General features: G+C 43.0%; 1 protein-coding gene across 2 annotated transcripts; it reads right to left on the bottom strand.

Moving 5' to 3' along the window:
• Window positions 1-6411: 6411 nt before the first annotated feature.
• znf821 (zinc finger protein 821) lies at window positions 6412-27283 on the bottom strand. Of its 2 annotated transcripts, XM_008289348.1 has the most exons (6): window positions 27213-27283; window positions 16036-16167; window positions 15775-15893; window positions 12983-13081; window positions 11849-12015; window positions 6412-10251 (listed from the first exon to the last, which is right to left on the bottom strand). In XM_008289348.1, exons 1-6 carry the CDS (start codon window positions 27214-27216, stop codon window positions 9264-9266), a joined length of 1509 nt encoding a protein of 502 aa, XP_008287570.1. In that variant the 5' UTR covers window positions 27217-27283; the 3' UTR covers window positions 6412-9263. The 2 variants fall into 2 exon arrangements, with proteins under 2 accessions (XP_008287570.1, XP_008287571.1); XM_008289349.1 differs by lacking the exon at window positions 27213-27283 and having other exon boundaries at window positions 15775-15913; window positions 16036-16109.
• Between the last annotated feature and the right edge of the window lie 10 nt (window positions 27284-27293).

Raw genomic sequence — 27293 nt, 5'->3', positions numbered from 1 at the left:
AAAATATTCAAGAAAATAAAATATAAAAACAAGCCAAATCAAGGCTTGTATAAAAAAAAAAAATAAATCAGTAACTCTGCCAGAGTGTCTCTTTGGGTCACTCTGCCGGTCCCAAGCCCGGATAAAGGAGGAGGGCTGAAACAAATTCACTATTCCACCTAAAAGAATCAACAGAAGAAAGTTCATTTGTAGTTTTAAGCATATTTAGGGTGTTTTTTATTCACTTAAAAAAAAAAAAAACACCAAAACCCCAACAAAAATACAGGACAGAACTATACATTATGTGCACATCAAAATCTGTATTTTTATCATTAGTAATTTGTGGTTTTACAGCAGCTGACCATATACTTACACTTTTTTTTTTTTTACTATTTTTAAATCAGAGAAAATATTTTACAGATATTTGTCATAATTTGAAAGAAGAATGAAAAGAAAAAAGTATTAAGCTCTGAAAAATGCTAAATAGCCTTTGAAGCGGTTATTTCAAAGCTAAGATTTTGCAGAAAAATTTAAAATGTCTGTGGATTGACAAAAACTTAAAAAAAGAAAAGAAAGTGTGATAAACTATATTTAGAAAAAAACAAAAACAAAGTAAAAACGTCCATCCATCCCTCCATCCATTATCTTCCGCTTATCTGGGGTCGGGTTGCGGGGGCAGCCGGCGGAGCAGGTCGTCCCAGACTTCCCTCCCCCTGGCGATGCTTTCCAGCCCTTCCTGGGGGATCCCAAGGTGTTCCCCGGCTAGCCAAGAAATATAATCCTTCCAGCGGGTTCTGGGTCTGCCCCGGGGTCTCCTCCCAGGTGGACGTGTTCGAAAGACCTCCAGAGGAAGCCTCCCTGGAGGCATTCGAATCAGTTGTCCATACAACCTCAACTGGCTCCTTTTGATGAGAAGGAGCAGCGGCTCTACTCTGAGCTCCCTCCGGATGTCTGAGCTCCTCAGCCTATCTCTAAGGCGGAGCCCAGCCACCCTGCAGAGGAAGCTCATTTTGGCTGCTTGTATCCGCGATCTCGTTCTTTCGGTCACGACCCAAAGCTCGTGACCATCGGTGAGGGTTTGAACGTAGATGGACTGGTGAATCGAGAACTTTGCCTTGTGGCTCAGCTCTCTCTTCACCGCAACAGTTCGGTACAGCGCATTACTGCTGACGCCGCACCGAGCTGCCTGTCCATCTCACGCTCCATTTCCCAATCACTCATGAACAAGATCCCAAGATACTTAAACTTCCTCGCTTGAGGAAGCAACACCCCTGTCCTGGATCTGATGCACCTGTAGCGCCTGCCCAAGGGTCGAACATCTGGGACCCAGGATGTGAGCTGTCTTTGGATATAAAGTCGTCCTCAAATGTATTCATACCCTCCCATTAAAGAATGGAAAAAACAGCTGTCACTGAAATAAGTTGAAATTGACAAAAGTAATAAATAAAAATTTAATGAAAATCATGACATTGCTTTTGAATTGTGGTTCAACAGAAATATATACTGTATATTTTTAAAAACAAGCATGATGGGACCCAGAAACTAACATTTAGTTGAACAATCCTTTAAGCCAATCACTGCAATCAAGTGTTTTCTGTAACTCTCAATCAGACTTCTGCACCTGTTGACAGGTATTCTGATTTCACTGCTCATCATCAAAGTGCTCTAACTTGTCCAGCACAGTTTTTTTTTTTTAATTACTCTTTTCTATCACAATTGAAACGCAATGTCTTGTTTCACTAAATTACAATTTAGCAAATTTTTATAAAATGTATTATTACTTTTCACTTTCTACTTATTTGAGTGACTATTGTAAATTATCTTTCTTTTCTTTAATGGAAGGGTATGAATACATTTGAGGCCGACTATATGTTCAATACACTTTCTGATAAGTATTTTTGGTTCCAAATGCCTGACAAATGTTCCTCTTCACACACACACATATATATATATATATAGTGAGGATAATATATATATATATATATATGTAGATATACATCAAATCTTCAAACAATTAAAAAAAAAACAATACCGGTCATCCAAACCAAATGTCCTCCAAAAGACCCCAAAAGTCCTGAATGGGGTTAAAACCTCCAGCTGGGTTTTAAGTTGGTTAATTGTGAGGATAATAATCTTTCACAGGTGGATCCAGTAGAGATGCAGGGTCACAGCTTAGCTGTGGAAGGTCCCCCAGATCATTAAAGTTTCAGTGTCTGGTGGTTGGTACCTACCGAGTGTGGTCCGAGCAAACGCAGACAGAGAATTGGCGGCAGGTTCAGGGTGAGATCCACTGATGTGTGAGGGCGGCATTGGCTGGCCCGTGTGGTGTGATTCAACAGAAGGGCTGCTGTGGCGCAGGATGCTGAAAGCCTTAATGCTGGCGATAATAGGAAGATCAGATCACAAAGTGCATCACGGCATCCTGTGTGCTGGCTTATGTGGATCCCTGTCTGCCACTGAAAGCACCCGCAGTGTGCAGCATCAGAGCTGGACCATGGAGCCGTGAAAAAAGATCACCTGATGCAGATGCTGCTTGAGTTGGCAACAGGATTTTTTTCTTTCTATTTTGGATCAAAACAATTTAAGGGGAACATCACAGTGTAACACCAATTTAACTAAACTTCTGGGATACTGAGCTGTCCACTATTTCTGTTTTCTTATCTTTCCTGACTGATTTTTGTCTCATATTACATTTTGCTTGTGCCCTTGTGACTACTGGTAGCATTAAGCAGTACCTGGGTGGTAGAGCATTTGTCCTCCAATCACAAGGCTGGCGGTTCGATCCCCTCCACAGTCGAAGTGTCCTCAGGCAAGATGCTGAACCCGAAGTTGCTCCCAATGGCAGGCAGGTAGCTTGCACTGCAGCTCTGTCGCCATTGGTGTGTGAATGTGTGAATGAGAAAACATTGTGAAGCGCTTTGAGTACCACTAAGGTAGAAAAGTGCTATATAAGTGCATTTACCTGCAGTCCATCCAGGTTGCACAGATGGTAAAGCTCCTCCAGAATGACACATCGGCACGTGCCATCGCAAAACAATGTGCTGTGTCTACTCGTCTCAAGAGGAGATATCAGGAGACGAGCCTCTACACAGGGAGAGCTGGACAGAAGGGCAACAACCCATCAGCAGGACAGCTTCTTTGTGTGAGAAGGAGGAGCACTGCCAGAACCCTACAAAATGACCTCCGGACGGTTACTTGTGCATGTTTCTTCTGACCAAACTGTCAGAACCAGACTCCATGAGGGTAGCAAGAAGGCCCGACGCCCACCAGTGGGACCTGAGCTCACGGCCCAGCACCATCCAGCTCAACTGACATTTGTACGAGAACACTTATCATTCATGTGTTGCCTTAAATCTTTTTGAGCAGTGTACTTTATTGATTCTGTACGGGGAAATTCTCTTTTTGCTTGTTAGTAAGTTAGTGTCAGAGCACAGGGTCTGTAGCCACAGCTATAACCACTGAGCCACCACTACATACATTAGAGGCGATGTTCTGCTGGAGAGCCGTAGGTCCATGTGCACTCATGTGGCTACTCTGATACATACCACATATCTAAACACTGGTGTGAACCACATGCACCCCGTCATTGCAAAAGTGTTCCCTGATGACTGCGGTCTCATTCACTACACTGCAAACATTTCTAAGAAATGGTTTGAGCAACACAACACACAGAGCTCAAGCTCCAAATTTCCATCCATCCATTATCTATACACCGCTTAATCCTCACTAGGGTTGCGGAGCTAGAGGATGAAGCCTATCGCAGCTGACTTAAATGGTTTGTACTTATTCTCAGTGGGAGCAACTGCCAGTTCAGTGTCTTGCCCAAGGACACTTTGACTGTGGAGGGGATGGAACTGCCAACCTGGAGGACAACCCGCTCTATCACTTGAGCCCACAGCCACCTGGACTTAGGGCGAAAGCAGGGGACACCCTGGACAGGTTGCTCCAAATTTCCCTGATCTCAATCCCCAAAACAAGTCTGAGCCATGCAGGCCCCTCTTCACAACTTCCAGGACTTCAAGGACCTGCTGCTAACACCTTGATACCACAGGACACAACATCTGAGGTCTGTGGAGTCCAGACCTCGATGGACCAGAGCTGTTTTCAAGGCATAAAGGAGATCCACTAAGTATTTCGGTGGTTTTAATGTTGTGGCTGATCAGTGTCTGTCTGTCACCATAATAATGTCACTAGAGGTGGTCACAAAACGACACAAACACGAATCTTTGGTCATAATGAAGGCTGAAATCAAGGCTTGTGTGTCTCGACCCGTGTGTACTAAGTCCTCAAGCAATTATGTAAAAATGTGGGGTTAGTAATGACTGCTGAGTGCTGATTGGGTGGAATGTCAGCATGTTAATGACAGGACGTTTAGTGTATTTTATTTTGATCATTTTGATCATTTTCACTCATCAGACAGACAGATAAACATCTGCCAAAGTACCCAAAACTGCCCTTGTGGTAGTTTCTGCTGCAGTAGGTGTCTCCAGAGCCACATTTTGTCTTGATTACACAGACAGACAGACTCACAAGGTGAAAACAGAGCGACTGAATGCATTTTCATGGGGGCGTGGGCACAAGGGGAATGTACAAAAATACATTCAGTCACATTGTTTTCACCTTGTGGGTCTATCTGTCTGTCTGTCTCTGTTTGTTATCACAGGAAATGTCCTGAACACACCCTCTGAAACTACCACAAAGGTGATTCATGTCTGTCTGTCTGAAAGGTGCTCAAATGGACGTCAAACATCCCAAAACAAGACGTCTTTCAACCTGTCCTGACCCCGGAGTACTCAGCAGTTCCATATGATTACTATATTATTACAGATAAGGCATCGGCCCACATCCATCGTCTTCATTCTAAATCCCACCCACGCACCTGTAAAGCTTCATGACTAACTGTCGTGTTGACAACATCTGTCCACAGACAAACTTATAAACACTTGTCAAAGTATTCTAAACCTCCTCTGTGGCAGTTCCTGCTACCCTGGGTGTCTCCAGGAGCACATTTTACCCCGATGACACACGAGGTGAAAACAATAACCCGCCGCGCTGTCGTGATAATGACTGCTGAGTACTCCTGGTTGGTAACATGTGGACATGCGCTACAGCTGGCGTGATGAAACTCCAGCTTTGGTGGCATTTACAAAAGCAGTGGTTTGAGATGCTTTACTTAACTAAAAATAACTGCACCTCAGTATCAAAATGTAAGAACACAAGGGACCTGTTCAGAACACTGATTGTATGGAATCAAATGGAGCTACTTTCTGCACCGTTGGTTAGTTTAACCTGTGATATTTTACTCTGCATCATGTTTTGAATGTCAAACCTTCATCTATACAGCGCCGTGTGTAGCTGGTTAATACAGCAGATAAACTGTGAGCCAGTTATAGTGTTGAATTTAAAGTATTCTGTCTCTGGGTTTCACTAATTCAGGTAGAAAATGAAACTGTCCAACATTCAAAATTGTGCTTTCAAGTCACTCAAAATGCACGGGTCACATTCTGATCTAAAAATTAAAGTAAAAAAAATAAAGTTTAGACCAGGGATTTCCATCTCCGGTCCCTGTGAGCTACTGTCCTGCAGGATGTTTCTGCAACACACACCTGACTCAAATGAATGGATGTCCAACAGCTTGTTGTCAAATTCTACACAAGTCTGTTAATGATCCATTAATGTGAGTCAGGTGTGTTGGAAACATCTAAAACCTGCAGGACAGTAGCTCACAAGGACCGTAGATTGAGATCACTGGTTTAGACGAATAATTTAAGCAACTTTTACGTACATAAATAAACTGGAGACTTTAATCTAAATGTGTGAATCAGCCGAAACGACCTACTAGAAACTTCCAATTTAAATTTAAACCACACAAATTCAGATATGTTGAAGTCAAATGTTTAAGGGCTCAATGGTATTCGTTAAAAAATAGAAACATCAATTAAACATAAAAGCATTTCTGAATTCATTTTAAATCTAGTGGTTTGAGAGGAGCACCGTTGCCTCACAGCTAGAAGGTCGCCGGTTCGCATCCCGGTGAGGACACCCGGGATGTTTCTGCGTGGAGTCTCCATGTTCTCCCCGTGCAGCGTGGGTTCTCTCCGGGTTCTCCGGCTTCCTCCCACAAGGTCCAGAAACATGCTGAGGTTAATTGGTGATTCTAAATTGTCCGTAGGTGTGAATGTGAGTGTGCTTGGTTGTCTGTCTCTAAGTGTAGCCCTGTGATAGACTGGTTACCTGTCCAGGTGAACCTGCCTTCACCCTGAGTCAGCAGGGATAGACTCCAGCCCCCCATGACCCTAGTGAGGATTAAGGTGTAGACTTGAAAAACCCCAAAACTCATGCATAGTCGTTGAGTCGACGCCACTCTGCCTTCACTGTTCTGAGATTTGTCCAAAGTAATCGTGTGCTTGTGTGTATAAAACAGGCAAAACATTATAATAAACTCAATGTTTATTTCCAACATTCTTTACCAGGTTTCATCGTGGTCTGTACATCTGTTAATCCAGTAACAGAGGATGACGTCCCCGAAGGTCCATCCAGTCAGAATGCATTGATAGATCACTGTCGTTAGCAGTTTAGCTCATTCATTTGGCCTTGTTCAGAGAGATTTATCTTGTAAACATGGACATTGAGAGAAAATCCTGATAGAATTAATATAGAAAGGCCAACATTTTTAACAACATCTTTTTTTTCTTTTTTTTTCTTCTTTTTTTTTGATTAAACTGTAAAAAACAGGCAGGCATAAACTAACAGTAGAACACAAGCTCATATCGAACCATTCTAGGACAAGTGCAGTTTCACGACATGCAGTGCTTACCTAATCCGTACTGAGAGGACTGCTCGTAAAGACACAACGCCACCTCAGAGTCCACAGTACTTCCTTTGCAATAGTATGTCAGACCACAGACGCTGAAGTTTTTCTGTCCCATTATTCCACTGCAGGACAAAAAGGGGGGAATCACAGCAATATCAAAGAGCAACCTCCGAGAATACCCAGTATTCATAGTCTGAGAGAGGAGGAGAGGAATAAATGACACCTGAAGCCTTTTAGTTTTTGAAAACAGTGATCTGCCCTTGGTAGAGTGTGTCATGACTAGGATGGCAGTGAGACCCTGTTGCTTTTGTGTGCTGAACTAGGAAGAGAGAACGCATCTGAGAAGTGTCTCTAGAAAAGTCCCACGACCGCCTAAAATCTGTTACATCAGGTCTATAAATGAATCTTATGGACCAGGGTGTTGAATCAAGGCTCGGAGCCCTCTCACTGAGTTAAATTGCCTGAGAAGCTGAACTCTTTACTTTGAAGTCTGTTTAAAATTAAAGTCGCATTCTGCATAGTTTCAGTGAAAAGTGAATCCATTTCCCTTGATAAATAGCACATCTGTTGCATAGAGGTTTGATGCACTCCTAGAAAAGTCTCTGAGGATAAAACCAAAAGTCCCTATTCGTTTTTTTTCCCCTTTCTCGGTTAAATTTGCTGCAACAAACTGCCCGGTAGGCGGACTCTCGTCTAGGAGTGACTCAAACAGAACCACTACTCGTCGTATTCGTCGAAAGAATACTTCTGAAACTGCTCATTTGACACTGTGAACGTTTGCATCTGGAGAAGAGGAGTCAAATAAACTGGAGGTAACCTTACAGGCAGGAAATTAAACGAGGGATATTCAAACATGGCCTCGAAATTAAGCATTAAAACAATTCTTTTTTTTTTTTATACCAAACAAAATAACCCCAAAAACACTTTCACGAGAAAAATATATTCACATCATATTGCATAAATATGTGCTGGAATGAGGTTAATGGATATAAGATTAATAAAAATCTCCTGGTGTGGGCTGTGCTCAGTAACGGAAGAAAGAAAGAAACAAAAAAAAATGGTGTTTAAAATAAGTTCCACCTGTTGTGTGACTCAATAAATATCTGCTGACTTATGGATATAAAAAAATAACCTAAATTTAAGTGGTACACATTTTTTTTTGAAGGTACTGCAGCTTTACAACGCATGTGAATGCTACACAAATTGCACAAAGCAGAGGTTGCATTATCTGTGTATGATTCTCTCCGTAGAATAATAACAACATGTTGTAAATGGACTCAGAACCAGGAAAACAAACGCATCTTTGCGGGCAGAATTCAAGTAATGTGACAAATTCTGAGGTGAACATATTAGGTACGGTTTCCTTTTGACCACCTAATGGAACGTTTTAGCACAATATTCTTTAACGAGCCCAATATATATATATATATATATATATATAGAAGAGGTAACTAATGTATTGTACAGTACAATAACAGCAGCACAGACTGAGTTTTTATGAGCCACAGAAAAAGCTCTGTAACAGAACGTTTAAAAAAAAGAAAAAAAAGAAATGACATTGGCAAAATATTCAGAGTGTAAAGAAAAGAGATCTTGGCAAAGAGAATGTAAGGAGGCGGATGCATTAAGATGTACAACTCAGGAGAACGGAATGTAGCTCAGCGCTGGGCGTGTTCAATAGGACCAACACTCAGAGCTCATCTGCTAACAAACACTATCATCAAACGCTCTCCAGTCGAACCGGAGCGTCTGCAAATTAGTCGCTCTTGTGAATGTTTGTGTCCTATTAAAGTGCCTGAATGATAAATATATAAACACAAATTGTGGGAAAACAACCTGCATCCTCTGTAGTTGTGTACAGTACATATAGAGCTTTGGAAGCTTGGAGTTGGAACGCAGTAAGCCACAGGACAGAGGGCGCGACTCCGGCGCCGGCTGAGGTAGTAGTTAGACTGAATGTGAACTTCCCAGGGACCCACGGCAGCAGCTTGAAGAGAGAGGTGTAGCTACCGGTAAATCCGAGTCACTGGGTTGGCGGAGTGGACCAGAAAGGAGGGGGCTGTGGCTACAGAGTCCCCGCTCCCGTCACTGAAGGTCCATGTGCAAAAGATTTTTTTTTTTCCTCAAAGGAAGTGTAACTGCTCCTGCTAGAATGAACTGCGTCAATCTGCTGGTCCACTGACGAACAGATAAATCTCTTTACAACATGCTCTTATGTCATCATCCATACGATATGAAACATTCTCAACCCTGTTCCCAAGGTTTTCTAGACTTTAATAAATTAGAAATTGAAGAAGTGTTCGTTGTATTTAACAAAGCAGTTTGTGTGTGAAGCTGTTCGACACAGAAGGAGCTGGGAGCAAACCAGCTAGGAATGGTTCACTGGGACCACAGCAGCCTGGTGGTGCAGTGCAGAGGTTAATGATGCTGCTAGAAGCCGGCTGATGCCCCCCCCAGTGGCCTGGTCCTATCAGGGCAGCTTCATGAAAAGACCATTATCAATGGAAGGGACCGGCATGGGGCAGGGGAACTGAAAGAGACTCATGTCCGCCGTGAGGGCAGCCATCGCGGCAGGATCGTGTTCTATCTGTGTCCTCAGAGCAGGGTCGATCTTCTCCAGGCGTCGCTTGATTCTCTTCGCCTCCCTTTCGCGGATCAGCCGGGCCTGCCTCTTCTCCGGCGTCTCGTTGGCCCTCTTGACGCGCATGGCCTCCCGGTCTCTCTGCAGCCGGCGCGCCCGCTGCTCCTCCGTCTCCTGCATCCTCTGCATGCGCTTGGCCTCTCTGTCCCGCAGCCTCCTCATCTCGCGCTCCTCGTCCGTCTCGCACGCCCGCTTGTTCTTCTTGGCCGTCCGCTCGCGCTCCAGACGCTGCAAGCGGGCCTCCAAGGGCTCGTTCTTCCTGCGCAGAGCCCACTTTCGCATCGGCGACTGGGCCTCCACTAACTGCTGGTAGGCCACGCAGCTGTTGCACACCAGCAGCACTCCGGCGGGATACACAGGCATAGGGCTCAGGATGTCAGGGATGGGAGGAAGGCCCGAAGAGGAGGAGTTAAGAGCATCGGGGATAGACGCGAGTGATGGCCCTTCAGAGAGGAGACTGTCAGGCAGTGAAGGAAAGGAGGGTCCTTGGTCAGAGCCTGTGCAAGGTCCCGGGCCCGAGCAGGGTCCAGACCCCGGGCCTGCACCGTGACACGGTCTGGGGCCTTGGCACTGGTTCGAGATGTGGCCCGGCCCCTGGCAGGTGCGATGGGCTTGACACAGGTTGGGATTGGGTTCAGGCGCTTGGCATGAGCGAGGACCCTGACACGAGCTGGGGCTGGGGCCTGGTCCGTGGCAGGAGTGAGTGCCGGGGCCCGGGCTGCTCATGGGGCTGCTGGAGAGGGAGTGGGACAGGGAACAGGGGTCCCGTCCACCGACATCCATCCTGGTTGTGTCGAGGACATCTTTGAGCTTCTCCCTGAGACAGGACACAGCATTAGTCAAGGTGGTCAAAGCGAGACATCCTGGTTTTATGGAGGCTTTCACAGAAGGATTAGACGTTTGCACCTGTCTAGATCTGCTCCTCTGAGGAATTTACTGTTTCACTGGTCGAACTCAAGCTGAATGAGACACACTTATAAATCTAAACTTCTTCAAAGCAAATGTCATTATTTACTAAGGTTCCCTGTCAGATAAGGTGTTCTTTGTTTTGCTTTTATGATTTTTATCTCCTGAGCTGATAAGCAAGTCAGGTTTTTAATAATACAAGTGATTTTACCTATTTTTTTTTTTTACTATTCTACAATTAAATCTGTTTAACAGCCAGCATCGTAGCCTGGTTTTCTTTTTAGCTGCCATCCAACAGCTTGTAACCACAACCTGGTCCATATAGTCACATATTTAGACAGCAGTCAGATTTAGCTTCATCTATCAAGCTGCTTTTATTGACATGATTTGAAACCATTTTGTCCAAATGGTAAAAGATGACTCATTTCATCTTATTCATTTCCCCCGAAAGATTTGTTTCAGAGATGAACAGGACAGTGTGTCACATCGTCTACTGCCAGCTGACAAAGACATTCAACACACTTGGAAAAGTCACAGAGGAGCTGATAACACTGCGGGACTAAAACATGTGGACCAGATGCTGAACAAGCTCTCTGTTGTACAGAGACTGTCTCTGTTGCTATGTGGAATATGTAGCTGGGTGGAGACATTCATCTAAAGAACAACAGCTACAGCGGATCGTATGTATTTGTGGTTTCCTCCAACATCAAATGGATTTTCCGTTCACCTTTAAGAAGCATCTTTTCCATCTTCCCCCTCAGTTCCGACGTATTTACGGCGATTTTTTTTTTCTAAACTTAGTAACACCTGCGTCTGCCAACTACAACAGCTCATGACTTTTCTCTTCTGCGCTCTTTCTCGTTTCTCACTGCTTCTCCTTCTTCTGCGCGTCCTGACCTTGCCTGTGCTGTTTAAATTTGAAAACGTAATGGTAGTTGCTAAGCAACATGCAAGTTTATTTCCATTAAATCTGTCATTCCAGGACTAATTTTATTCATCCCTCATGTCTGCATTCTGCCTAACCTCACACTTGAAGAACCACTGCTCCATTGTGTTCCAGGGTAGCGAACTAACGACGTATTATCATTTAAAACATGCAGAATGCAGTCTTTTTGACAGATTGGACTATAATATTTGTCTTTAGAAAGACTGTGGTCTGCAATTTACTTTTTAATCATTTGAAAAGGAAATGTTTGGCTCAGGATGAGGAATTAAACTGCATCGTGTAAAATAGTTCCTCCTCCTGAATCTGTCAACACACTGTCTGGCTTTCAGATAAATAGATCTGTTGTTGGTTACTGAACCGTGGGGATGAGTTTGAATTGTCTAAAGATTAATTAAAAAACACTAACAAGACAGAAACATGCTACATTCTGTCATTTTTATCTACGTAAATACACAAACGCCATTTTATCGATTACATCTGAAACATTTCAAGTCTTATTCTTTTAATAAAATAATCTGCGTTTTAGAGCCGAGACGAGCGCTACGGTGGAGACGAGGTAAACCTGTTAAAGTTGTTGGTGTCTGTGAAGCGTGCACCACAGACAGCGCAGTTGGAGAGGCGGTCCTCGGAGTGGATGAGAAGATGCCGTCCAAGTGAGCCAGGCGAACTCAGGGCTCGCCCACACACTGGGCACACATAGCTCTTGGTGTTGCTCATCATGGTCGTGTGCTGTTAAAGACGAGATGAGAACAGGAAAAGCGAACGTTTACAAAGATGACAACTTTTTTTTTTGCTGTAGCTGCTTCTTAAAATTTAGAAAAGGAACAAATTGATGGACGATGAAATGGTCAAAAAGAGGCGAAGCTGGTTTCTGCTTTTGTGCTTCACTGACTGCAAACAAAACAACTGAAGCAGATATTTGAACATTTTTAATATTATTCAGTTTCATGACTGCAAAAAAAATAATTATAATGTGCTTGTAGTGTGATGAACATACCACAAGCAGGTAAAATTATGATTTTATCTAAAAATTTAATTGTTTTTGAGGAAAAAACTGCTGGTAAATACAACATTCTTGTTGCTGAAATTGAATAATAATCTCACACAATGAGATGTGCATGCAAAATTGGAAAAAAAAAAACCTGATTAATTTACATGGCAGGCTATTTTATTGATTACAAATGAGTCCTCAGGTGCTTTCGTGCATGACAACAGCAACATCAGTCACACACAGCAACGGTTCTGTCTCGTGCCGCCGTCTATATGATCCACACAGGTTATAATAATTAAACAATAATTCATTCTTAAAGTAACAGCGTGCAGCATCTCTCTGCAACTTTAAGTGCAAGAACCACAAACTGACTGACATTTGGGAAGAAAAAGAAAAAAAAAGTGTGAAGTGGTGATGGTGTGAATTATGCAAAGTGGAGTTACAATACAAATAAGTGACTGAAGGTAAGAGTGTTCACAAGTGAGGACACAGAGTACGAGGTGTGGATTATCGTAAAATGAAGATGAAGAAGTAACCTGCAAGGCCAGCATTCTTAAGAAAGCATTAACAAAATATACAGTATAGTAATCTTCACTCGTGTGTGGCTAAATGGTAAAGCGAGCGCTGGATAAGACAGCAGACGGCAATGAGGCTTCTTTGTTTTCTAGGTTCAGCTCTAGACCAGGACCAGCGACACGATCTCACCTGGTAGACATGGGAGATGAGCTTCTCAGGGCTGCTAAAATCCAGCGTGCAGAGAGGACAGACGAAGTTGTTGCCGTGGTCTGCCCCTTCCTCGCTCTCCTGAGGAAAGTCGAGCTCCATTAAAACACATTTCAGGATCAAAACTAGTGCAAAGAACAAATGTACAATACTTCTGCAATTTTATGTTTAACTCACGGGATGTCCAATCAATTTGGACAATTAGGATTAAAAATACGACCAGATTCAACCAATGTTTTCTGAGTAATTACAGTCGTCCTCAAATTTATTCACACCCTCCCATTAAACAAGAAAAAAAACACAAACAACTGTCACTGAAATAAGCTGAAATTAACAAAAGTAATAATAAATAACAGAACGTTTCCAGTCCGACGCTCTGGCATGACCTCCCCGAGGAAATCAGGTCGGCTAACTCTGTGCTCTCTTTTAAGTCACTTCTTAATTTATCGGAGAGCTTTTCCTGATTTTATTTAAGTTTTATAGCTTCCTGCTTTATTTGTGTGCGTTCTACTTTTATCAATTATTCTGTGTGCTTATTGTATTTTAATTTTTAATTTATTTTTATTGAAAAGCACTTTGTAACATTTGTTTTGAAAAGTGCCCTATAAATAAAGTTTATTATTATATTATTATTATTATAAAAATTTAATGACAATCATGACATTGCTTTTGAATTGTGGTTCAACAGAAATATATATATTTTTAAAAACAAGCAAACAAGCATGCAAACTAATATTTAGTTGAACAACCTTTTGAGCCAATCACTGTCCGGGATAGTTTTTGTTTTGTTTTTATAAATTATTCTTTTCCACCACAATTCAAAAGCAATGTCTTATTTCACTAACTTATAATTTAGCAAATTTTTATTTATTATTACTTTTTTCAGTTTCTAGTTTTTTGACTGATTATTGTGAATTTTGGCTTTTCTTTAATGGAAGGGTATGAACACATTTGACTGTATGCACAGTTAAACTTTCCCTTATCTATAGAACATCTACTGCTTGTATCCCGGCAGGTGCAGAAGGCCTTTTGTGAGTTCACTACTCGCTTCATATGTTTCCATCTGAAGCGTTTTTGCGAGCGTATGATGATGTGTTGAGTGACTGAGCAAAATTCTCGCGGCGCCCAGTGACTCATGAACAGCAACATGATGCTGTGTGCTGTCACAGATGTGACTCAAGCACAGGCTGAATTACAGAACATTTTTCAAACAGAAGGTCCGGCCACAAAACATATTGGCAGCCACCAGGGGCGTTCGTTAAACTGAAGTGCTCGTTACTTTTAAGAGCACGTCGGCGCGTTTTGCGTCACAAAAGTCGCGAGCTGTCACACCTTACACGAGTTCTGTTTGATAACAGGACATTATAAATCTCTTCCGTCTACCAATTTCACTCATTTACCCTAAAAAATGTCAAATGAAAGTGGCAAATATTCAAGTGTTTTTATAAATGCTTAAATAAAAAAGTTATTACATATTCTTCTCCACAGCTCCTGCAATGTAAACTAGTTTTTAATCACGCTAACATATCCATATTGTGTTTTTTCTCTCCGTGCTAAACACGTCGCGAGTGAAAGAAGCTCGCTGTTGCTAAACAAATATAGATTCAGTCTTCAAGGGTTCATATGTGGGACCTCAAGCATCATTATCCTTCCTCAGAATCAGTTTCCCGTTCGAACACGTACGGCTGAATTACTCCAGTATTTGCCATTAAGTAGCACTGAGTGGTTTTACAGTGTGTGCTAGAGTTGCAAGCGAGCTGGTGTGCTCAAGCAGCAGAGGGGTGGGTGGAGAAAGCAGCGGGGACTTCATAGATCTGCACATTCTAGAAGAAGCAACGGTGTAGAGCAGCGATCTCCAGCTCTGGTCCTCGTGAGCGACTGTCCTGCTGGTTTTAGACGTTACTGCAACACACCTGACTCACATTAATGGATCATTAACAGGCTTGTGTAGAAGTTGACGACAAGCTGTAGGAGATCCATTAATGTGAGTCAGGAAACATCTAAAACCTGCAGGAGAGTAGCTCAGGAGGATCGGAGTTGGAGATCGCTGGTCTGGAGTTACATCTACGCCATCTTATGACAGGAAAGAAAAAATCTAAATATGTAATTTTGGGATGTAGTAACAAGTTTCTGGGGGTTTAACCAATGATCGGAGATGGACTTTGAGTGTAACTAGTTGTGTTTCGCATCAGGTCTTAACATACCGGTACAACAGATACGACATACGAGCGCTTCCTGTTCCTGTTGGCCCTGTTATCTCCTCTCAGATGTAACACATTAGCCGTGGCCTGCTCGCTAACCGTTAACCTATGAAAACTGCATCAGAGCCTATAATGGCTAACGGCTGTACAGCACATATTAAACACATAATGGACATCTAGATGTAAATTAGTGTTCACATCGACTGCTGTTTCATACAGACGAGAGCTGAACAAAAAAAAAAAAAAAAAAGGCTTTGAACCTTCACAGCCTACAGAAGAGTTGCCATGAAAACCACCATATCTATAAGGCACCCATCTCTGAGGGAAACAGGTGACCTATAATTAGCTGCTGAGCAGATCATTGTCAGTAATTTACATCTGTATGTTCAGGCTACAGTATGGTTTCCTGCACTGCCACATAGAGACAGTGCTCCAAATTATTTAAGCAAAATATCATCAAAGGAATAAACAAAAATGGTGCGCTGCGATCATTACAAACCACTGACATCAGAGCGGCTTCTCTGAGGCCAGGACATTCGTTTGTTTGCTCGATGCGGCTACCTTCCCTCTCACCTCTTTGACTCCCGCTCCTTGTAGGCGGCACTGCGTTCTCTTGGTGGTCATGTGGTCGTCGGCCGAGGTGTTGGAGGACGAGTCTTCACCGTGGTTGTCAGGGTCGCTATCGCTGTCTTCTATGGAGGCAAACACAGCCCTATCAATACAGACAGACAACAGAGCACAGAGCAGGGCTTACTCTCACTAACACCCGTCAGTCCGAGGACGTTCCCACAGAGTCCGTCAGTCCTTCCCCCGTCCCGTCCCTCCATCCTGTACCTGAGAGGCTATCCTGCCCTTGGATTTCTTGGGAGTTGTTGCTGCAGCATTCACTGTCTTCGGTGAACTCGTCCCTGCCGTCCATGTTAATAGTGTGTTGGAGTCCTGCGATGCCTGAAGTGTGGAATGGCCCTGAAGGAAAAAGAAGATAGCGGCAGTCAATAGAGCACAATGGGCTGACTGGAGACAGGAAGTGAGGAGTGCAGTCAGGGACACCTATTATGCTCGTAACAAGGGTTTCCTCACCTGTTACTAGCATGAGTGTACGTTCTGTGTAAGCTGAAACCAACAAGAAAATACAAGCAGAACATAAGAGCTGAAGAATATAACGGTATGGACTATGTTCCTCGTGTCTATTCAGATGCCACAGTTAATACAGATGTCGTGTATCAGCGTCTTTCATAAGACAATGAACAAATGAATGAATCAAACTCAGATGAACTGTAAATACTTTGTGCATTTTCATATCTGCAGTGGCAAACATCTGGAGCACATGAATGTGGAACCGAACCTATCTACCAAGTTTCACTATTTAGACGACAGCTATTGTGCGATGATGCTCTGCAATTCCTGCAAACCATTCACAACATACAGACGCCTCCGTGACCGTCCACCACCGGGCAGGACCTCCAGAGGATCCGATTTTTAAAACAGTTTAGGTTCATACTGTTTAGTATGGAGCCGAGCACGCCAGTAAACGAAGTCTGTTTTAGCGCAGAAGCCACCTTTTTACCCCGAGTTTGTATCCAGCATGCGAGCGCTTTATCTCCATAGCAACGTAGCAACAGCATCTGCTGTCACAGCCGTACACAAAAAGGTATAGATTTTCAATTCACCTATAGATGAGGGTACGTGTACTGTTTATAGCTTTTTAGGAGGACATTAAAAACACCCTGGGGTCTCTGATCTGGGACAGTTGGTTGATTAAGGACAACACAGCACAAAGACAACACGCTGACGAACCTACGATCGCAGCAACACCGTCTGCAAAACACAACGCAGCCTCGGACGCTAAATTATTAATACAATTCTACATTTTTCTCGAGACTTTGGGGACGAGATGTGGATGCTGAAGAACTTCTCCTGCAGACCAGGCTGGGTTCACATGAGCCACAGAAACATCACGCATGCTAAGACAGACAGCGAGGCGAGCCCACTGACATATAATGCATGCACATTAACTTCATTTGCATCCCAACCCCCACTTTTTCACACACATATACACTCGCAGATACATGTTAGCTGTTCCGCCAGCCATGCTGCAGTCCCATGGGGGTAGCAGCCTGCACTTCTTCTCCTCTAGCTAACTGCTTAGCTGCTCGGTGTGTTTCTCTCTCTCTCTCTCTCTCAGCACCACCCACACAGTGAACAGCCTGGCTCGCCCCCTGTCCTCCCTGCTTACATGTAGCTCTGACTACTTCCATATCTATACCATCAGCTCTGAGGGGGAGGATAGAGCTTCATACCATGACAGCCCATATGCGTCTCATTTCGCTCCCTGTGATGCCACTCTTTGTCGTATGGTAGCCTCCCCCCCCCTCCTTTTCTTTATTTTTTATTTTGCTTGCAGGATGAGGTTCAATCCCTCCACTTCCTCATTATTACACTTGACCCTGCATTTAACTGCCAACGCCGCTTCATCCGAGACAGTTTCGCTGAAAGCATCCTCTGGCATTCGCACGCCAGAACATCCCACTTCAGATAGCTAAAATTAATGATAGCTTAAAATCCAATTTTCTTCCCCTTGTGCGCTCTCGCTCCATTAACACAGATCAGAGATAGCACAGAGATCCCGACTTCAGTTACCTGAGACTGACAGAAGTAATTACAGCCCTCATCACAATCCTAAAGGTATTGCGCTCACTGACACACACTCTCTCGCTCTCTCTCGGTGTCTGAGGCTGACACAATCTCGAGGTTTGTCATTCTGCTATTTGGCTACTTGCGAGAAGTTGGTATGTGAATGCAGTTTGGGCACTTTTCCCATTGAAATCCAAGCATTCATTAGCAGTGGTGGAGTGGGTCGGAGTATTGAACTATGAACTACTACAACAAGCTGGCTCCTCGGCACATAGCCAATGATTGATGTGTGAGAGATACCCATCCCCCCACTGCTAGGGCTCTGTCTGTACATCTGTCTCTCCTTGCTCCCTCCCTCCCTTCCTCCCTTCCTCCCTCCCTCCCTCCCTCCCTCCCCCCTTCCCTCAGTCTCTGCCACTGTGATGTTATCTCTGAGTCTGTGTGTCTGTAGGCAGGAGGTGACGCAGTGTCTGACTGAATCCAGACAAAGAGACAAACTCATCAGCCAACAGACACACAGAAGAGAGGGTAGAGGAGAGAGAGAGGGAAGGGGTGGCGGTGGTGGTGGTGGGGGTATTGGTGGGGGTATTGGTGGGGGTGGCAGGGCGGCGGAGGGGGTAGCGCGCAAAACAAAACAGACAAAAGATAGAATGCCAAAACTCTACTCAAACACCAAGCAATGGGGGTCCTGTTGAATTCAAAGGCCCCTCCTTCTCCTTTTCAGCCGCCGTCCTCTCACCAAAACACACACACACACACACACACACCAACACACACACGCAGACACACAACACCGTCTGAATCTGCAGGAAGTGATGGGGCCCCCGTCTTCCATCCAAACACACAGGAGCGCGACGACGGCGGGCCAGACGTCTGATCAATTCTCACTCTGATTAACCGGCGACCTGATATCGCAGGAGAGATGAAGCGATTAAAGGTTTGAGGTGGACTTTCTCCGCTTCGTTCGGCGTCAACCTAAAGTCTCACGACAAAAAGTAATAATTAGGCAGGGGTTGTGATCCGCCCAGAACACTGTCAACATGTAAACGGGAAACATTCGGGCTCGACAGGGAAAAACTTCTTACTTTCAGTTTGTATATAAAATTTTGTGAGAACCTTCACTGCTGCCATCAGGTAAATACAGGAAGTAAATTTAAAACATCCCCAACAAATGAAATGCTCTGAAACAACTTGCTGTTTGTTGTAATTGACGCGGCTAACAGGTTCGTTTGTGTGCTTTTATGTGCTAAACAATTGCAGAAACCACAGCGATGCGACCACATAAACAAGCCGACGCGTCGCTTTGCTGCAGAAGAAACGACGAGTTAGTTTTGGTACGACGCAGCTTTTCTGGGTGTTGTTGTACATTAAACCCGAGGAGGAACAATAAATAGCTAGACAGCACTGTTGTATCATTGTCTGGAATTCCCTGTGTGTGTGTGTGTGTGTGTGTGTGTGTGTGTGTGTGTGTGTGTGTGTGTGTGTGTCGGCCCGCCTGCCTGTCAGACTGTCTCCCTGCCTGTCTGGTCTGTCAGTCTGTCTGTCTGGTCTGACCCTCTCAGGGGGGGGGACAGCTCTGTGCATGCAATTCATACCTCACAAGAGAAGACAGGTAAAACAATCAAAGCAGAGCGGAGGGAAAGTCTGTGTACAAAACCCAGCGCCTGAACTCCAGCGACACAGCGGGAGGCGAGACTGGGAAAAAAAAAAATGTTATGACATTTGTCCCAGCGTGAGGCGCGCTAACCTATGTCAACACGACATTGTATCAGGACCTCCTGAGGGTTTTCTCAGCTCCCACTCTGGACTCTTGGAGGTGTGAGCTTATTAGCACGCACGGATTAGCGCAAGTGCGAGATGTATTTCTACAGCAGTTTAAACTATGTTTAGAAAAGACGGCTGCAGCATGCATTACTTCAGTAGATTAGACTGGGAAATCCCCTCCAGGGCACAGAAACTTGTCCAAGATAAGAGGTCAGCATGCTGTCCACCAACACGGGGATCCTGGCAGACGGCCAGCAGCCAAGTGACACCGACGTTATATCTGCATCACAGTCCCCCTCAATCCTGGATATCTGTTTCAATTAAAATTAATTTGCTTTGGGTAACTCTCAGACCATTTTGTAGTAGAGAAACAATTAGAGAAATGGTTTCCTCGAGCCCACGGTCCCGTCTTTAAACCGCTTGTTGTGTCTGAACAAAACTTTAAAAGTATTAGTTCAAGAATATGAAGAGTTCATTTTCAAAAACAGATTACCTCCATCTTCACAAAGCTTCAGAAAACCCACGTTTCCATCGTCTACCTGAGACAATATCAACCAAACTAACTTACTATCTCTACTTTTGTCATTTCTACTGAGTCAGATCCACTCAACTTTGATATTATCTGAAGCAAACAACAACAACAAAAATATTTCCTGAAAATCTACAAAAATGGAGTTGCCTGTTTTTGCAAATGAACTCTTCATATGTCAGAGACAAGCAGCAGAAACCAGATGTCTGTTTGTTCAGATGGGGGGTTGTTGTTTGCCTGTATTAAATACTCCATTGTGAAAATGCCAACTGACTAATTAATCAATTAACCAGCTCAGCTCTACAACCAAACAGTACAGTTGGGCCGCCGCTATATTTTATTAAATTTATTTTACCTTCATGTAACCAGATAAAGAACCCATTGAGATCAAAACCTCTTTCACAAGGACGACCAAAGGCAGCAGCACATGTCCACAAATAAACACAACAAAACTCAACTTTAGCTCAACTGGTTGAGCTGGAGACCCACGTACAGGTCCCAATGCAGCGGTCATGGGTTCGAATCCCACTCACGGCCCTTTGCTGCAAGTCCTTCCCCCACTTCCCTGTCTCTCTCTCTCTCTCAACTGTCCAACACAATAAAGGCAAAAAGGCCAAAATAAAACCTAAACAAACCAACACTACAGTCCAGTAGTAAAGCGCTGCTGACTGAGTGCAGGGAAGCCCTGAGTACAAAAAAAAAGCTGCTCAAGGCCACTAAGCCACTCAGAAAACACTCACTACAAGTTAATCCATGTCAGAAATATGTATGAATAGTGTCGATGACTCTACAAAGGAAGAAAGAGAGAAATTTCTCAAGATGGCACATTTGTTGAATCGTGATGGTTTCCATTAGTTCTGCTGGTCTGTAATAAAACTGAAACATCAGAATGAATCAACAGTTCCAAGGAAAAGTTGAAACGCTCGTTCTCTCTAATCGCGGTTTACCAATGATGAAACTCTGAAGCCTGCTTCTTTTCAACGTATTTTTTTTGCTAAACTATTGGACGGAGATAACATCTACAGAACCTGTGAGCAGCCCCAGATACCATCACAAGGCTTCTGGTAAAAGTTTGCACACACGTTTATCAATCAGAGATATTTACACGAGCGTGTCGCAAGAGAGGAAGGTGATGAGCTCCATTACGCCTCAACAAGTTCACAAGGAGAATTTCTCATTCATTCCCTGCATGACACTATTTGGCATTTAGCTGCTCATTGATTGATTTCATTTACTGCTTTATGTCTGTAACTACGGACACATAACTCCTCAGAGGGGCTTGACAGACAAATAAACAGTCACTGAAATGACAACTAGATCTCAAACACCACACCGCCAAGGAAAACTGCTTCATGCAAACCGCAATCTAAAAATATCCATCGATTAAATGTCATTTTCTAACAGAAACACGCAGCCATACAAGAATACATGATTATAAATGAATTACAAGCTAAACTAATGCAAAGGAATTCAATACAAGCCTGTCAAGCAGCACGAGAGACGGACGTGACGTGGATAAATAACTGGTGAAATAGTAATAGACAATACCTGGAATACCTACAGTCAACTTTGAAGGGGTTGGTCTGTTTTCGCCTGGACATATTACTGCCCACTCCCGTTAAAAAGAGAAAAAAAAAGAAAGGGGAATATCCCAGCCCCGGACGGTTCCCCTGAAGCCAGTCCAGGTGTATTCCGCACTGAGGGGCACAACAGATGATGATAGAAGAAGAAAAAAATGTGATCTAGTCGATGAGGAGCATCTACCGAGGCAAAAATAACAACAATCACAAAACCCGGTCACAGTTAGGAGTCACATTCTTGCGGGGTTTCTGAAAAGCCCCGTCTCTCCTGCCCGATCGGAGGAGGAGGAGAGGAGGAGAGGAGAGGAGGAGAGGAGGGGGGTGAAAACGGTGTCCGAGCCCGACCAGAGAGCCGCCGAGCAGCGCCGAGCCGCTCCGATGCCGAGCCGCTGGCAGCAGTGCGCTCACTGCAGCGATCAGCGCGCTCAGCTGATCTCCAACGTAAAGGCGGCGAGGCTGCGCCGCACGGCATTGTGGGATGCGCTGGGACGACGGGGAGTTCATGCTAAAGATACTGCGCTGCGTTCACGTGGTGTGGGAGAAAAAAAAACCAAAACACGACGGAAACACAATACTCGGACTTAAATCATAATGTAAAATAAAAGGATGTAAATATAAAAGTTGTTTAAATAAAATTATATCTACTACTTGGCTCAACTTTTAGGATGTTGTGCTTTTAGTGTCCCAACTTATCCGAATTAGATTTAGACTTTATTAATCCTCAGAGGGAAATTCAGGTGTAACAGCAGCATTACTGTTCAACAAATCGGGTAAACAAAGCAAAAAGACATCACAGAATATTAGGGCAGGGTGTAAAAATGAAGGTAAAATTTAAAAAAAATATAGAAAATATAATATAGAAGAAAGTCAATGAAATGTACAAGAATATATAAGCGAGATACAGAAATGTGCAAATGATAATGTGCTATTATATTTTATTTGCACTGTCATATTTTGAACCACTGGCCATATATTCTTTTCTGCTAGACGTTCATATTCTTGTATATATTTATCTTATTTTATTTATTAGTATTATTATTATTATTTTTTTTTTCTTTCTATAGTTATTCTACTCTATTGTTATTCTTTTCCTTGCTCATTCCTGGTGCGACACCAACAGCTGCAACCAAATTCCTTGTATGTTGCGTACATACTTATTTAGCCATTAAAGCTGATTCTGATTCTTAAAGAGTCTTATTGCTGTCAGGAGGAAAGACCTCCTGTAATTATTTCCAAATAAACAAAAACTATTGTAGCATTTTACACGTATTAAATATTAAGTGGATATAAGTAATAAGACAACAGTAAGTGAATCATTTTGTCAAACTACTGTCTTAAAATCAACCATCAATTCCCACGACCACTAAACACACCTCAACACTGAAGCAAACTAAAATATTCATCATCAGGATCCCTGAAAGCTCCTGATTATTGAATTCTTGAATTTTTATTGATCAAATCAAATCAATCAAATCAAGTTTGTTGTCATTTTGCTGTACAGGACAAACAAGACGAGACCGAGCGTTTCTTCAGGATCCAAAAAAGCAATTAAATAAAGAAGTGTTTGCATATCTGGATCAGCAGTCATTTCACTAACTTAAGTGACTAACTTAACTAACTTCTCACTCCCACAAGGCTCATTGTGATTAAAAAGACAGGCAGCAGCACAACTGACAGGCAGACGAGGTCACAACAGCATCCAGCATCATACTCAGAATACACGGTGAAGAATGCAGCTTCTGTACAAATAAAAACCTGTAAATAACAAGGAAGCATCTATTATTATTTTCTTCTACTGTTTGTATTAGTTTATTTATTTTCTACACTTTCTGTGACACAGCCGTGGATTCCTCGTATTTCAAGTGTTTCTGTATTTGTTATAAATCCAAAATGAGGGTTAATGTGTTCTCTGAGGGTTTAAAGAAAACGCACTGAACAAAAAGTTAAAGATTTCATTTCTAGTGTTCTGGTTAGAAACGGCTTTAATTCAGCCACTTGTGCACCAAAAAGCTTTGAGCAGTTAAACTGTTAAACATTTTCAACCAATCCCCACTACGGTCCTGTGTGGCTGTAAAGGACGACTATCAGATACTGGGATCAGAACACGCTGTCCTTCCATTAAACGGTCACTATGAGGCCATCTTAAAACGCTGCTTTATTTAAATGACGCAGCGATGACAACAGAGAGACCAGAGCAGGCTGTGGCCATGCTGGAGACCAGAGCCGTAGCCAGGCACTCCAATGTCCACAACGCAACCATTTGTCATCGAAGAGATCGTTTCAGACAACATGGTAAGACAGACAATCTGCCTCGTGATGCTCCTGATGGGCGTACGTATGAATATGACTTTATATGATCCTCCACTGACGTCTTTGAGCCCTTCAGGAACAGCAGGACAAAAACAAAAACCTCATGAACCCTCTGCATCGTAGATATGTGACTCTTTCCCGATTTCAGATCTATGACCCCACTCTCCATCTGCCCATGATTATAGATGCCCCTGACCAGGGGGCAACTGTAGAGTAATGGGTCCCATCTGTGTGTCCGTCTGTCTGCGAACAGTCTCTAGCTCGACCGCTGAGGTCTGACAACTTGATATTTTACAGGTGAGCTAGAAATGGCCTCTCCTCAGAACAATCTGGGGTCGATCAGTGCAACAACAACTCTGCTGGAGGTCAAAGGCCACTGTTGCAAAAATGCCGTGTCATAGCCGGCAGGGGCAACTATATCCCTCTACTGAGGGTCTACTGGTCAACTATAGTTGCCCCTAACAAGGGGCAAGTATAGTCCCACAGTGTGTTTGTCTGTGAACTGTCTGTATCGGAAGCCATACAGAGGCTTCCCACTGGGGATGGAACACTTGACCTTGGGTGATATTTCAAGGTCATTGTTTAGGTCACATTGTTTTGGTATTGCCATTATATTTTAAATAACATGTAGTGTATACACTGATAGTACCCATTTCACCTTGGACAACCAGCCAACCATGATTAGTGAAAGAAAACACCTGTTTTGTCATAAGTTGGACAGAGTAATGGTTTCCTGGGGCTCAGTGTGATCATAGCCGGCAGGAGCAGCGACATCCGTCTACTGAGGGTCCTCTAGTTTTTAATATAACGCACATTTGGTTGATTCATGACGTCCATTTTGCTGTGATGATGCGCTGTGTTCCAACAACAAATACAAACTCCTTTTTGTTAAAAAGAATGGATTGAGTACATTAAAATATTACAGGCTGCTTTTTTTTTTTCTTTCTTTTTGTATAAAATGAATTATTGGATTGTGAGGGACCTTCAGGTGAGACTGTTTTGTCAAATCAAATAAATAAAATGATTTTCCTGGACTATTAGTCTAGTAAAACACAGAATTTGTGTTTTCTCAAGAAGGTTTTTCAGTATCAGTATTACCCAAATGAAGAAAAGTGATAGATAGACTTTCTTTTTTCTTTTTTTTTTTCACTAATACTTTACATTCGTCACATTTAAGCCGTCTTGCCATCAGACAAACCTATAAACATACAACACAACAGGAAGTTGTATATCATAGCCTCAGAAACACATTTATCTCCTGCATGGAGAAAGAAGAACATGTTGATGATTTCTACGTTACATGAGCAATATAAAAACATTACATCTGATAACAACACAGTGAACAGTATTAGTTTAAACAAAGCACAACACAAAGATAACGTTCCTCAAATTGACTGTCAATTAACTGCCACCAAGTTTCACTATAAATAAAACGTGTTACTGCTCTCTGGTGGACACGTGATGCAATGGCACCCTGGTACTAATACTCATCACACACATATTCAAATACGACTGTACCTGCACCTAATATGGATGCACCTTAGAAACAGTTTTCTTATTCAACAGTCCGTCATGTTCACAAGCAACAACTGATTAATCGTTCCAATGAATGAAATACAGTCGATGCTTTTCTTTGGGTTAATAAAACCAGTTTTAAACTACGTCTGCTGCAAAATCTGAGTCGGCTCCACTATGAATCTGAAGAACAGCACTTGAACAATGAATGAGAAAACACAAAAGCACGACTTCATTTAAAGTTGCTGAGCTTCTGGCTGTCTACGCAACACAATCCAAACAGAAAACAGCAGCACATCCGCCTTCAATGCTGCATTTAAAGACACAGGTTGGACTAAATGTGGTGGACCAGCCGAATAAACCAAACAAAGTCTGCTCCACTTTCCTTCACCTAAATAGCTTCAGTCTTCAACAGTAAATACCCTTTAAAGTCACCAATATTTAAAACAATGATTTCCTTGATGATGTGATTTGTTTACTGCAGTTAGCATTAGTCCAGCTGCTGTCGCTGAAACAGAAAAACCGTGGCACCTACTTCATCTGTACAGGAAATCACTCAGTGTTTACTGTCTAAACGTATTTATACTCCACAAAGCAGGGGAGTGTCACTGATACAGCTCGTACGTTTGGGTTTAATGTTGTTGGAAGCATGAGTAATCCTGCTACTCCGTGAGTTTGAATGCTGTCCCAGAGTGAGCACAATCCCAATCACATTACCAATCTGAATATTATCCAATCAGGTTTATTTATACAGCACGTTGACCAAAGTGCTGCTCATGTTTTTAAACAGCAGATATAATGTCTTAGTGTTAGCCTGGAGAACAGTCACTTTGCATTTCACTGCTCAAGCATGCGACAAATAAAAATATATTCAAAGAACAGGACAGGATAAAGACGTGTAAAATTAATTTGTAAAATGAATAAAAATATGAAAACAAGGCAAAACAGCAGAGCAACTTGGAATTTCAAAAACACATTATAACAATTATAAAATGCAAAGGCTATTAAGAGCAACCAAAACCCAATAAAAACATGCACCTTTGGAGATTTTTCTTAAACAAAAAAGCCAATGCAGTAGGAACACCTGACTGCTCTTAGCTCTGTATCCAAGAGCGCTTTTGTAACGTTGCTTACTCAGACCTAAAAGCAAACCTGCCTTATCTAACAGCTAATAAACCATTAATCAAGCCCAGCCTACAAAAGCGGACGCCTCGTGCAGCACCGCGGCGCCGACAGCAGGGGGCGCTGCGCACCAGTGGACCGCTAATGTCATAACATTGCATGTAGTCGTCATCACTGACTGCCACGAGTAAACTGACCGCAGCACGACATTGACTAAAAATGTACTCCTCCGCAAGGTTAAGCGAAAATATGCCATCTCAACAAAATAATCTCATCGTGTCAAGAAATTAACATTTATTTAACGACGGACACATGGCGTGCAACGACGCGCCGACAGAAAGCCACCGTTACGCGCAGTTATTTCAATCAATGAGATCAATGGGATAACGTTAGCTAGCAGGCTAACGTTAAAAAAAAAAAACGTTAGCCCTTTATGGTTAATACGAGAACGACGGAAGCGAACAAGCTCACTAGCGAGACGGCAATTAGTAAATAGTCACCGGTACAGTCCCCTAGCTATGTCGCTGGTGATAGTGAAGGCATAATTCAACTATTACCCATGGTGTCCAGTGAACACGGGCATATCAGGTGGGAGTCTCGGGCAGAGAACAGACTGATGAAGTCCTCTAGTTGAGCTA

This window comes from Stegastes partitus, unplaced genomic scaffold, assembly GCF_000690725.1.
Source record: "Stegastes partitus isolate 25-593 unplaced genomic scaffold, Stegastes_partitus-1.0.2 Scaffold608, whole genome shotgun sequence".
NCBI lineage: Eukaryota > Metazoa > Chordata > Actinopteri > Pomacentridae > Stegastes > Stegastes partitus.
This window is presented reverse-complemented; position numbering and strand designations above follow the sequence as displayed.

What these genes read in the sequence shown, in the direction of transcription:
- znf821 (XM_008289348.1), bottom strand. An exon ending in AAGGAGCGGGAGTCAAAGAG is followed by an intron (nt 13,082 to 15,774) that starts GTGAGAGGGAAG and finishes GACTTTCCTCAG; the next exon opens with GAGAGCGAGGAAGGGGCAGA. An exon ending in GACACCAACAACTTTAACAG is followed by an intron (nt 10,252 to 11,848) that starts GTTTACCTCGTC and finishes GTCCTGTCTCAG; the next exon opens with GGAGAAGCTCAAAGATGTCC.